At 42.5% G+C, this 13,535-nt stretch overlaps 1 protein-coding gene across 1 annotated transcript; it reads left to right on the top strand.

Moving 5' to 3' along the window:
• Positions 1-182: 182 nt before the first annotated feature.
• Positions 183-13,504, top strand: mettl16 (methyltransferase 16, N6-methyladenosine). The gene is made up of 10 exons (XM_085916294.1): positions 183-331; positions 599-736; positions 4,062-4,249; positions 4,477-4,617; positions 5,045-5,160; positions 5,327-5,469; positions 7,356-7,425; positions 8,906-8,995; positions 11,717-11,890; positions 12,250-13,504. Exons 2-10 carry the CDS (start codon positions 609-611, stop codon positions 12,811-12,813), a joined length of 1,614 nt encoding a protein of 537 aa, XP_085772420.1. The 5' UTR covers positions 183-331; positions 599-608; the 3' UTR covers positions 12,814-13,504.
• The last annotated feature ends 31 nt before the right edge of the window (positions 13,505-13,535 follow it).

Below are 13,535 nucleotides of genomic sequence, written 5' to 3'. Positions count from 1 at the left end.
CATGTTTGACGTGTAAAATTGCCACCACAACGAACAATAAATAAAACGCTAACTACATGGTGCCCTATTACAGCTTCGATAATGAACGCAAAATTAGAGACCATACAATATGTAGAAAGTAAAATAAAACAATACAATATTAGATCACGTTGCAGCGGTTCTGACGCTTCTTTGTTTACGATCGTCATTGTAGAATGTGGTGCCTCCGCGGCGGCGCACAAGATTGACGTCACACAAACAGGAAGCGCGCGAGTACAGTCGGGAAACGTGTGGACAACGCGAGCTTTAGAGTAGGGCAACTTGGCGTTGTTCTGTAAGAACAAATATAAAGGTATGTTGACAAAATATTTCACTTGTGGTTGTACGTACGCTTTTCATATACTAATGTTCATGATTCCTGACGCGCGAAGCTTTCTCGTATATATAATGTTCGTATTCATTTATTTAATTAATGTATATGATATCGTACTAAACACAAAAAAAAAATGGTCACGCAAGCTGACTTTAAAAAAAAATAAACAGCTTTGTTGGACAAAACCAGCCTTACATTGCCCCCCCCCCCCCACCCCCCCCCCTTTGTATATGATTCCTATCACAGGCCTGTTGTCATGTCTCTGAACAAGTCCATGCATCCCCGAAACCGCTACAAAGACAAACCACCGGACTTTGCCTATCTGGCTTCTAAGTACCCAGAATTCCAAGAACATGTGCACACCAACCTGAGTGGACGAGCCGTGTAAGTATTACATATTGTGTGCCAATTCAATGACACAGAGGCTATTAACAATACTATAGCAAATACTGACAGTCATAACAGAGCATAATTTCAACAATCGGAATAAAACTGTTCAAGGGTGAGAGGATTTGCTAAAAAGGTGTTTACCTTCTACAAAACGGGATGTCAAGGATTTGTGCCTGTCTGGGAAATTTGGGAATTTGTCACCAGCTAACCATCAGTGAAAGGATTGTCTGTTATTTAAGTGGATTTTGTGTGTGTGTGTGTGTGTGTGTGTGTGTGTGTGTGTGTGTGTGTGTGTGTGTGTGTGTGTGTGTGTGTGTGTGTGTGTGTGTGTGTGTGTGTGTGTGTGTGTGAGATTCAAATGAACGATGGGGTTCTAAATAGTTAAGCGGCGAGTAGTGAAATGAGTGTTATCATGGAATGGGACCAATTTTTTTCTTGGGGGAGATAAGACACCTGCCATTTTTGGATGAACTGTGCAGCACGCTGATAGCAGGTGAGGGGGGAGTCTGAACAGAGTAATGGGTTTGACTCTTTTTGCTCCACGTTCAAAATTGCATGTAGCTGAGAGTAAGGAGGTTCAAGTCTTCTCTCTTTATTGGCATGGTAGCACAAGGGTAAGCACATTCGAACAGAACAAGTAGATGAGTATTAAAAGTAATTGAACAGTCTTGATGAAATTGAAAATTTAGAGTGTTTTTTTTTTTTCATGGGCAGGAAGATGATACATTTTTTTGCATGAATTTGCATGCTCACAATGTTGGGCAATTTGAAATTCAAACAGAATCTCAGGATAAATATACTTCTTCTGCTGTTGTCTCAAAGATATTAAATGCTCAGACTGCTGTCATGTCCAGTGCCAGCAAATGAATGGCTCTGCCCGACTGTTTTGCTTTTTCAATGTTTTTGTTTTGTTTTGTTTGGGTGGCCAGCCTCCAGTTGGATGAGAGTGTCTCTGGAGGGATCTGAAATTGACTGTGCACCGATCACCGATCTAAGCTGATGGAGCTTAAGAGGTGCTGCAAAAATGGGAGTAACCCCTCAAAGATAGATGTGCCAAACCTGTGGCCATTATATCTGAAGTTATTCCATTTTGGAATGAGGCTGCATCATAAGAGGTGGAACAAGTGAAATGCTGTGTATACTTTCAAATTATTTGCCAAACGCCTTATATTTTTGGACGTGCATGAGAGCAATCATGTCAGCTTGAATGTATTCATTATTTATTTGCACCATGAGTGCCCGTGTCTATGTGCATCAAAAATGTACTCTCAGCAAACACCTGTACCGTAAAGGTCAAGGAGTTCACGATCTAGATTAAAATGTAAGTCAACAAAATCTTTTCAGTAACAGACCACCTCAATACAACTTGACAGTGCTATTTGTCCCATGTCGTTTCCCATCCACTGCAACGCACACTACTCGCGTAAGCACGCTGGCGTAAGCCTACGTGGCACAATAGGCGTAAAGCGCGGGCACGCTCACGCTCTGTCTGGCATCGGCCATTGCTCCAACGTGGCCGGGTTTGCGTGCACTCCCATCATCTGTTCAGTCGACGGGGTTGCCATGGAGACGGCCGTTTGCAGCGTTGCTCATCATCTTTTGTAGCACGCACACACACACAATGTATACCTCAGGGCTAAAAATAGAGGTCTGGCCTGAGCAGTTCTGCTCTCTGAGTATTGATCTTTTTCTAATGATGCCTCTGAGGCAGAAGGGAAGATAGAAGAACATCAGAGAGAGTGCAACTGCTTCCTTTCTTTCCTTTATTCAAAAATGGGACATTATTCCAAATTAAATGGACAGAAAAAAATTGTATTGGATTTTTATTCGCTTAATGCTCTGGTCCGTAACATGGTGGAAAATGGGCAAAAAATTTTTGAAAGCATTCAGAGAACATTTACTGGTGACAAGCTGAAAGTGTGAGGATTTTGACAATTTTGGACAATTTTAAATTAAAAAAATGTCTCCAGACTATTCTAAAAAAATCAATGAATTTAATAATTATTTAGTTGTTAATTCATTGTTGCACTTTTATTATTATATGTTGTGACGTAATAACCAACACTTTATTTCTTCACACTATTTCAGGTGCAATTTTATTTTTTTATTATTGAGGGGCAAAAAATAACATTGCTTCATGATATTATTGTTGTGCTCCGATATCTTTGGCATTTCAGCTTGACGTCGGCATATTTTTTTACATTATCGTCCAATTCCTTCGTCGGATTTTTATTGTTTGAGTATGTTGTAGTGGCCTGAATGAGCCAGGTGTTGACCTGGGCCATTAACCCTGCATGTTCATTATGTGTAAGTTTCACGTAAAGAATAATGCTAGTCTCCACAGGTAAAGTACCTCTCATTTATATCTGTCTCGCACCCGACGTGCTGCGCCCGCCCAGACATCCCACCCAGTTTTTATTTTGGTCACTACTGCATCTCTCATTTATGCTATGTAAACTGTCCACATTTGTGCCTTAACAGGTGTCCACCATTGTGAATTGGATTTTTTTATTTTATTGCGTTTCAATGGGCAGCAATTTTCTTTATTCAAGGGCTAAAGGAAAATTGCGGCCCCCTCTGTCATTTAAGTTGCCCGTTCCTGATGTACTGTAGGTGGGATTTGCATCTCTTTCACCAGCCTTTCTTTTCTTTCCCCTTGTAATCCATTCACAACTGTCTGTGTTGAGCTGCTTGCGTGCCAGACGCTGTCAGCTCTGGGATGTGCCTAATTACATCTGCCAAGCGGCAAAAAAAACATTCGGAAAAGCTTTAATTACGTGCATAACGCCCACTCACGCTGTCTGCTGCAGCCGTATCTTCTCATATGACAGCTGTAGCCATGAGCATTTGGGGGCCCAGACAATAAAAAGTGTGAAGTCTTAATTGTGATGAAAATTTGAATTTTATTATCTTTAACTGTGGAGTGCAAATTAATGAGCTGCTCATCTGTGGTGGTAGGTGGAGGGGCTGCATGGGGTTGGAGGGTTAATTAGGTGCTGCTACAGAGATGACACAAAGGAATCAGCTAACCTGCGTTATACAGTGCATTCTTACACACACCTTGCCTTAAATGCTTTCTCTAATATGGATCTATTTTTGTAAGCAATGTGACAGAATATATATATTTTTTTAGTACGTCATCTTCACAGTTCTGAGCTTTGGGGGTTTGAATCTCTGCTCCCGCCTTCCCGTGCGCAGACAAATAATTGGAAATTAGTACAATACGCCTCTGTATGAACACCACAAAGAAGCTTATGATCATGTTATTTCCAAACTCAAAACGTTTGTGTAAACTGTTTTTGTTCTATGTATTTTCTAGAGTGAATTTCAAGGAGCCAGAGGCCGTGCGAGCCCTGACTTGCACCCTTTTGAAGGAGGACTTTGGTTTGAGCATCGAGATCCCTCTGGAGCGCCTCATACCCACCGTCCCTCTGCGTCTCAACTACATCCACTGGGTGGAGGATCTCATCGATGGCCAGAAGCAACCACGTAGAGGCATCGACATCGGTAGCGAATCATAATTATCATCTTAAGCTGAGTCCTGGTCACACTGATTGAATTTGTCAATGGTCTGATTACATTTTAAATTGAATAGGTACTTAAGGTGATAGGATTTTATCCTATATATACACACACACACAACCTTTTAAAATGACAAATTAAAATAGTCCAACATTGTAACATTATTTATTTATTTATTTATTTTAATTTTAATTTTATTTTTTTTAAACAAGGCACTGGCGCATCTTGTATCTACCCGTTGCTGGGAGCCACAATGAACGGCTGGTTCTTCCTTGCAACTGAGGTGGACAATATATGCTTTGACTACGCTACCAGGAACGTGGAGCAGAACCATTTATCTGACCTGGTTAAAGGTAAACAGGCAACAGTCTCACCAATGCTACCTTTTTATTGTGATTGTTTAAAAATGGCTACAGGTGCATTATTGTGCATACATTAATTTTGAAATCCAATCAAGTGATAAACTGTCAGCAACTGAGAGAAACAACAGCAAATTGAAAGACAGTATTTATGTTAGTTTCATTATGCTAGCAATCATGGCCTTTATCATGATTCGAAACGATATGGAAATAACGGATATCTCCATGTGTGTTTATAGACACGCCAGTTCATGTTATACTCATGTTATACTCTAGTTAGTTTGTTGATGCTGTTATTTTTCCCTTGCATCATCAGCCTCAAGAAAGACAACTTGAAAGAGGACATTAGAGATGTCCAATTTTATGTGAGGAAGACGTTTGTGCTAATACAGCATGCATGTCTTGTTTTTGTTTCCCACAGTGGTCAAGGTTCCCCAGAAGACTCTGCTGATGGACGCTCTGAAAGAAGAAACAGAAATTGTGTACGACTTTTGCATGTGCAACCCTCCTTTTTTTGCCAACCAACTTGAAGCCAAGGTGAGTCTTTTCTTATTTTCAGATGGTTTTCTAGGCGAGTGTTGAACCTTTAGAATCCAAATGTTTGCTCGGTGGGCTGCAGGAAGCATGATTTGTTTGCACAGATAGTAACAGACATTTAATAGGATTTGATCTTAATCTCTGTCTGTCTTGCTGCTCACTGCAGGGGGTCAATTCAAGGAACGCACGGCGGCCTCCTCCCAGCTCAGTGAACACGGGCGGGGTGACAGAAATCATGGCGGAGGGCGGCGAATTGGAGTTTGTTAAGAGGATCATTCATGACAGCTTGCAGCTCAAGAAACGCTTGCGGTGAGTAACAAAGACAGCTTCAGTAACACCAAACGTGTCAAAATATGAAACCAAGTTGTTACTGGGAGTAGTCAAAATGTGTGAAGTGGCAGATGGATTCTGACTTTGAGAGGTTCTGAGAGGTTGAAATCCATCCTGTGAGTGGGGAAGTGGGGCAATGGGCAAATGGGTTGCGCAGACATTAATGGAGCTGTCATTTACAGTCACGTTAATGATTTTGGAACACAGTTCCCCCTCACGCTGTATCTGGGCACCCACTGGGAACATCTGTGTTTGGGTGGGCACCACTTTAGCAACCCCTCCCCGCTTCGTCGCAGTGCTGTCATCAGGGTAGCAGAGTGAGAGGCTGCTGCAGCAGGGGACTATGAAAACCAATTCGACATGCCACACCTGCCTGCTCTTGTCTCACTTTGATGCACGTTTACAGGTGAGGAGGAGCATATGAATGATTTCTTCTTTCCAAGCTTTGCCATTCAGGCCAATCCAACCGCAGCCGGCTGTCACTCCCAACCAAAAGGCATGCTGGGACAAAAGAGCCTGCAGGTGTCCATGGCAACACTGCCAGCTTCACCAATTGGTCCTTTGAGACTCACCACCACCCCGCCCTCTTTTCCTCCCTGTCTTTATTATCTTCCCGAGTTAAAGGGGCGCCCCCCTCCCCTCCCTTTGCTCCGAATCCAACATGTACAAATGCTTTCTTAACAGAAGATAATGATCCGGACTTATCATGTCGTTGACATGAAGGTGGGTCTCTTTTCTGGTGAAAATGTCTGCACTTGAAAAAGAGCATGAACTTGATCAAGATCATTTAGCAGCTGCATACATAAAAGGGACTGAAAAGCCGCATTGGCAGTGTCGTGTTGTTGCTCTCCCCAACACATCTGTCACTATCAGAGCTGTTCAATATTTCATTGGGTCCTCTGATACGGACATGTCAGAACCAGCTCACTGTTCCAATCAGCCCAGCATCTTCATACTCAAATGGTCTTTATGACCTCCAAATATTTCTCTGTAATATTTGTGGAATGGCACAGAAGATTGCATCATGCAGTCCACCGATGATCTGCTGAAGAAGGAGAGTGCTCCTTTCTTGACCCTGTAACGCGTAGGTGTCAAACTCAAGACCTGGGGGCCAGATACGGCCCGCTACATCATGTTATGGCTCGTAAGACAAATTTCGCATTGACTTCATGTCATTACTAAAATTACAAATTGTCTTCACTTCTAAAAAAAAAAAAAATAGAGATATTGCTTGCTATTTTTATCACCATTTGTCTTTTCAAAATATTCAAACAGGCCCTCCGAGGGAAACTGTGACTACGATGCAGCCCACGACAAAAATGAGTTTGATACCCCTGCAGTGTAACACAATGAATTATATATTTTAAAATACGCAGTTATTTAATATTGCTATAAAATGCCTTTTTTTAAGTCTTAGGCAAATAAAAATCTCACCCATTTAAAAAAAAAAAAAAAAAAGGTAGCCCCCTGCATACCAAACCGCCATGACATTAGCATGTTAAAGTAAGTCTCCCATGTTTTGTGACATTGTAATGCTTGTCTGTCCTCATTTTGAACAATAAGTTTAAGATAAGATGTGCAACATTAGTGTGGCCTAGCAGGCTGCTTGAGTGTTTACAATCAATTGAGTCATGTGGATAGCGTTGTCATTTAAACTGCCCCCCCCTAGGAGTCACAAGCCTTTTGATAAATCAGTGTGCTTTTTGTTGCACTTCACAAACCCCCCAGATATTGTAAGAGCCTTGTCTGATAGTTGTCGACGCTATACGGGCTGGATTTCTCACGAGTTGTCTCATTTTTGCTAGCTGGGTCTATGCTTCGTAGTCAAGTGCTCAGCAGGTTAATGTGGATGCTTGTTTTGCCAGGTGGTACAGTTGCATGCTGGGAAAGAAATGCAGTTTGACCCCATTGAAGGAGGAGCTTAGGAAGCAAGGGGTGAGTGGCTCGTCAGATGCAACACACTATTTGCAATACAAATATAAATCATACAAAGCGGCCCATCTTTAACAGTCTGTACCTTAACAATAATTGTTGTTCAAGAAAATCTAATTATTGCGTTTCCCTTTTCCCCCCCAATACTTAATGTACATTCCTCGGCCAAGAAATCAATTAGTTTATCTCGCTCATCTACCGTGCACTGTGTACAAATGCAGAGAGAGCTGAAAACAATGTTCATAGCTCCTCCCACTCTTGACATCTGAAGTGTCTTCCGGAAGGAGCCGACACAGGCAAAGTGGATTCACTGTGTCTAACATGGCAACCCAAAATTGTCACAAGCGGTCCATGAATGCAACGATTTCCGTTAGCAGTGCATGACTGCCTCCCAAGGCTAAAGAGCCACGAGTGTCGTTAGCTGGAGCTAATAGCCCAGCTCGTGACTCCTGACTGGATCAGGCCTACAGTCCCGTGCCAGTCACTTCTCTCACATGCTTGAAAGAGGAAGACATCCAGTCCTATGGTTTGCTGCACCTGCACCCTCCTGAGGGTTTTGGTTCGCTACGGCTGCTCATCAGTACAAGTGCAGTTTTGGCAAGTATCCAGAGAGCCGGCAGTTATCCAACTGTAAAAGAGGATATGAGGGAAAAAATGGGCACAGTTACTATACTAGTAGTTTCATCACTCATGATTTCTTTTTGAGTACCCATTTCTGTCGGCATATGTTCACACGGAGACAAAATGAGTTTTTTGTTGTTGTTGCAGTAGTTATTGTGTGTAAGATATGCTTTCATCAAACTATCTTAATATTCTAGTACACTTTATACACCAAATGTTATATCTTGCTGAAATTAGCCTGTTTGATTAGGCAGCCCAATCTCATGCAGGTGAGCGACTGTGTACCCCACGCAGTATACTGCTGAAGCCTCAGTGTTGCAACTAGAACGAGAGCAGTTTCCTCTTTTGGTGCGAAGAACAGTGTGTTTGATATTTTTGTGCATATGCAACTGTGTGTACATTTTCTACGATCTTCCCCCTCTAAGCTAGTTCTAGTTTACCACTCCAAATCATGCCACACAGACTGCAACTGAATTGTATCATTTGGTCCAAATGCCTGAAGGTGTTCTTCTCCGTGCACTTTGCACAAGCCTTTTCAAAACCACTTTGTGTTCCTTTGTCACATGACACCTTCACACTTCTCTTTTCACACCCATAATTAAGAGGTGCAGCACTCAGTGACCGCTCAACAAACTCTGTCCACGTTTCACCCAGCAAACTGTTATTCTGTGACTCCTGGCCTATAGGGTGGTCAGAATTGTGGAGAATAAAAACATCTATCCATCCATTTGCCTTTTGGCTAGAAGGCATGTACACCGGTCACAAAAAAATAGTTGAATTAAGTTTTCTAGGAAATGTAATCCACGGCCAGCATGACTGTGTTGACTGCTTTGATTTTCTTTTTTCTTCTTCCTTCTTCCAGGTACCCAAAGTGACTCACACTGAGTTCTGCCAGGGTCGCACTATGCGATGGGCGCTGGCCTGGAGCTTCTATGATGATGTCATCGTTCCGGTAAGTCTTTGCAGGCCTCGGGTGGGCCACTAATGCTCCGGCTTGTCTCCCTCTGCCTGCTGCTTGGCGTTTCCAACACCCAAAATCCATCCACTCAATAATGCACCTTCTCGGTCCTGCTCCCCCTTAACTGCATCTTTCATTCTTCCATCACATGCTCTTGTTCCTCCTCCAGGGACAGCTTTATGTGGTTTTAGTTTAGCAGTAGCCTGGCAACAGTTGCCAGGGCAAGAAATGTGCACCCTCACTGGCTTTTGTCTTGTGTGGACAGTGAAAGCGTTGGAGAAAACACAACAATAAACGGTATCGGTCAACAGGAATGATGTCCATGTTGACGTACTAGAAAGAAACAACTGGACGCGGCTGCTCAGTGGATACATGAGCTGCGTGTTGTCGGACTAGACTATTTTGGCCTTTCCAGTATAAAATCAGTTAAGCAGAATGATTGCCCTACATTTCTAGTCTGTTACGCTCCTCCGCCTCCTCTTGCATTCACACACACACATGGACAGTATGTTGTTTGGACAGAGGTTTCTGCATGCACAGAAATCCATGCATGGTTGGCTCATTCTGCCCAGATGCATGTCTTCCTATGGATGTCAGCCATACAGGCAGGCTCATTAATATTACACGTGCTCTTAAACATATGCGGCACGCATGCAACTGTGACCTACTTAACCCTTTTACTAGCCATTCAATTCAACTCTTAATTACTATGCTGCATTGGCTGTATACACTTTAGCCATTATTCTAACCAACAACTAGATAAACAGCTACTCGATTGGAAAAAGCACTGAAATACTTTGATTTTTACATTTTCCCCTGTGCTGAGAAATGATGAAATGCTTACATGCTAACAGTTTTTATGCTAACACATTGCAAGCTTGAAACTTACAAACTTCTACAAGCATTTAAAAACGGAAAAACTGGCGGAGCTTTATAGAATTTAAGTGTTGCAAATTTGTTAAACAATAAAAATGGCAACAATGGAGGTAATAGACTGGTTTTCCAAGCGGAGACGGCGCTACACTGGGGCTATAGCCCCAGTTTAGCCCCTCCAGCATTTTAGTTGATATTCTTGAAAATATATTTTGAAATTATTTTTCCAGTCCGCTTCTATCATGGTCAACCGCCACCTCCTCCCCTTTTAACCCTTAGAGAGAAATAATCGATGGATTTGTGCAGATATCTTAATCGGTGTGGGGAAAAATGTAGTGTGAATTATCTCCTATATTTGAAAGTAGAATATTGTGGAATAAACACAATAGAAATGGACAATGTGGGTTTACTGCACATTCAATTCTAATCTGTCTGAATGTGCAGTAAACCCACATTGTCCGTTTCAATTGTGTTTATTCCACAATATTCTACTTTCAAATATAGATAATTCCCACTTCCTTATTAGACTTTTTTTTCTGGGTCTCGAGGGACAGTTGCTGCTAAACACTTGGAAAAGAGGTTTGACCTCAGTGGGTTAATTGTTTTGTGTTTGTGCATACAGGTAGGTGTGTATCTGTTTGTCTAAATGTGAAATAGTCACGATAGTCAATTGCGTAGGTTTTGTAGGAAAAGATCAACAAACTTGGTTGTATTATAAACAGATTTGTATGAATAAAGGCTTTGCATGACCGGTTTAATTTTGCTGCATAATGACTTTGGGTAACTTGCTTACATGTCTGCGTGTGGTGGGGTGAAAAGAATATTAAGTGGAAAGAAGCAGTACAGATAGATAAGAGGAAGTCCATTATGAAGCCCATAATTAAACACAAGAATATCTCGTAATTGTGTCTTTGGGGAACATCAATTACTTAAAACCAAGAGAAAATTATATTTAATGGCACTCTCCTAGCCAAATACATGAGCAAGGACAATGTGCTAGCCCTTCACCCCCACCGGCTGTACCTTTAGGAAAAACCTGCAGATTACATTAGATACACAACGCTGTCTTGGATTGAGACGGTCAAGTATTTAACTCACAATATGTATTTTATTTTAGCTGGCATCAGTGTGGGATTCCACTGCATCAGACATCCCTCTAATTCGTCTGTCTGTAAATGGCGGTTCTCTGTATGAGCACAACTAGCTACATATTTCATGGACATGACATATTTGCATCTCCATGCAAAGACCTCACACATACAACAGGACCTTGAGGTGAGCAAACTTGACTCAAAACAGCAGCAGCCCGTGAAGGTCACAGCCCACTCCTTCCCTGCTGCTGTTTGTAGGTCAGTCGGCCATGCTGTCTGCTCTGTCAATGCAGACCCTCGCCTCCTACCGCACCCTCCGCCAGCCTGCAGAAGCCCCCGTGAGTGACACTGAGCACGCAGTTGCTAGCATGTTGCTGTGCAGGGAAGCGTTGCAACTTGACTCATGTTGTCTCGAGATACGGTTGGCTAATGACCTCTAGCGCCATTATAGTTTGACTCTAGAGGGCAATAGAAAGAAGCAAGGGGCAGTATTACAAGGCAATGCAGGTCTAGTGGAGAGCATGTGCTTGGAGCTCCCTCTTGTGTCCGTTTTGTAATATCAACCGCAGACAGGCTAACATTGCATTCATTATACTCCCATCAATAATGGTCCATATGTCACATGTCTATTTTACATTTAGAGCAAAGGAAACAAAACACACATGTGGCATTAGTCGCATTTCCGTGAGATCATCAGTAAAATCATTACTCCGCTTCTCTCTTTGTCATATTCTCTCCCCGCCTGCGTCAGTCACCCCCCAGTAAGAAGCGTAAATTGGACAGAGCCCGCAAGCCTCTTTCCTTCACACTTCCCCATGTGGCTGTGAAGGAGCTCCAGGCCAAGGCCCGTACTCTGGGCTGTACTAGCCGCCATCCGCTGAAAGCCATCACATCTCTTGTGGAGAAGACTCTCACGGAGCTGCGGGTGAGTTGTTAGTTGTGTGTATTTCTCTCTGCTTATTAAACCTCACGTGTTGTCGTTCAATCGTGCTGTTTTGCATGAACAAATAACACCTTAAAACTATTTTGGAGCAATGTAATGTGTGAAAACGATAATGCAATAAGTGAACAAATCTTTGTCATAGCATTCTGTTAGATCATCCAAGGTAGAGAAATGTAATATGACGGTGATAAATGTTCAAGCCTTGGGAGAGGGCTGTACGCTTTTGACTTTACCCATTTATTACCATCTCCAGCCATTCTCGGTAGAAATGTTCAACCTGCATTCCTTCTTGAAATAGATCATTAATTGCGTTAAAAGTCTATTGTTACCTTTGTTTACAGGTGCTGCACAAGCATGTTCCATGCAGGGAGCACGAGCAGAGCCTCCTCCTGACCGCCGTGGAAAACACTTGGCTCCACGGGCGGCAGAAGCGACGCGAACATATGCGCCAGCTGCGGGAGCTGCCGAGAGCAGATCACAACGCCGCCACGATGCCGTCCCTCACCCAAGACACCCAGGTGGATGCCACTCAGAAGTCAGCCGACCTGGAGGTGACTGCAGAGTCGCCCTCGGTTGAAAGCAGGAAGGTTACGGATATTGCCGATGAAGTAGATCAGAAACTCCCGGAAAAGGTTGTAGATGTGGAAACGAAGCCTGGGTGCGACCCCGCGGGCTCCTGTGGCCAGAAGGACGCCGGCGACGCTACAAGCGAGATGTCCTCAAAACAGCCAGCGAGCCCACTCTCAGCTGAACCCTTCTTGTTTAAATGTCTGCTGAATGTCCTGCACGAGGAGAGTGATGCAGTAATTGAGATGCACTGGGTGGAAGGTCAGAATAAAGATCTGATGAACCAGCTGTTCACTTTCCTGAGGAACACTCTTTTAAAAGCTGTTTCTAAATCTTGAACAGAAATCCATGCAATGTGCATGTAGAGATGCTTTTGACATGTTCAAACAATTCTAACCCTAACTTGAACGTTAGTACCAGTCAATATTAGTCGTGATTTAAATTGTACTTATCAGTTTATCTTGTTAGGTCATCGATTCAGTGTATATTTTACTTTATTGCCCAACATTGGGAATAAATGTAACTTTATCAAATTTTTGCTGCTTTGTGATGTTTTTATGGGATTTACACATGAATTACTTTCCACTTGATTTAGGATTTCTTCTGATTTGTTTCATCAAACTTGATTACACGGCAAAGTGCTAGGCCAAAAGTGAATCTGTGGTTTATGTTGAACATTGCCAATCGTTTTTCAGGAAATGTATTACTGTCATGTACGTCTACAATTGTGGCTCGCACATCTGCTTCACAGTGCTGAGGTTAAGAGTTTGAACTTGTGTTCAGGTTTGCATGTTTTGCCCTCTGTGATTATGTTGGTCTTCTCCAGATTACTTACACATTTCAAAAACATAGCCTAGCCCAACAAGCACTAAAGAAAATGCATGTGTATTTTCCTGACATTTCATGCCAAATATTTGCTGAAAATTCCCATAATAATTTTGAAGAAATTTACATTTTGCTCAAATTACCTCATGCTAATGATTTCTAAAGGATATACGTATATCTAGGAAGCATACATACCACACCACATCACTTTATTTGAAGGAATCTCCTCCATTGT

This window comes from Syngnathus leptorhynchus, chromosome 7 (assembly GCF_054491065.1).
Source record: "Syngnathus leptorhynchus isolate UIUO chromosome 7, UIUO_Slep, whole genome shotgun sequence".
Classification (NCBI taxonomy): Eukaryota; Metazoa; Chordata; class Actinopteri; order Syngnathiformes; family Syngnathidae; genus Syngnathus; species Syngnathus leptorhynchus.
The sequence above is the reverse complement of the archived record's forward strand: the minus strand, read 5'-3'. Positions and strand labels throughout refer to the sequence as shown.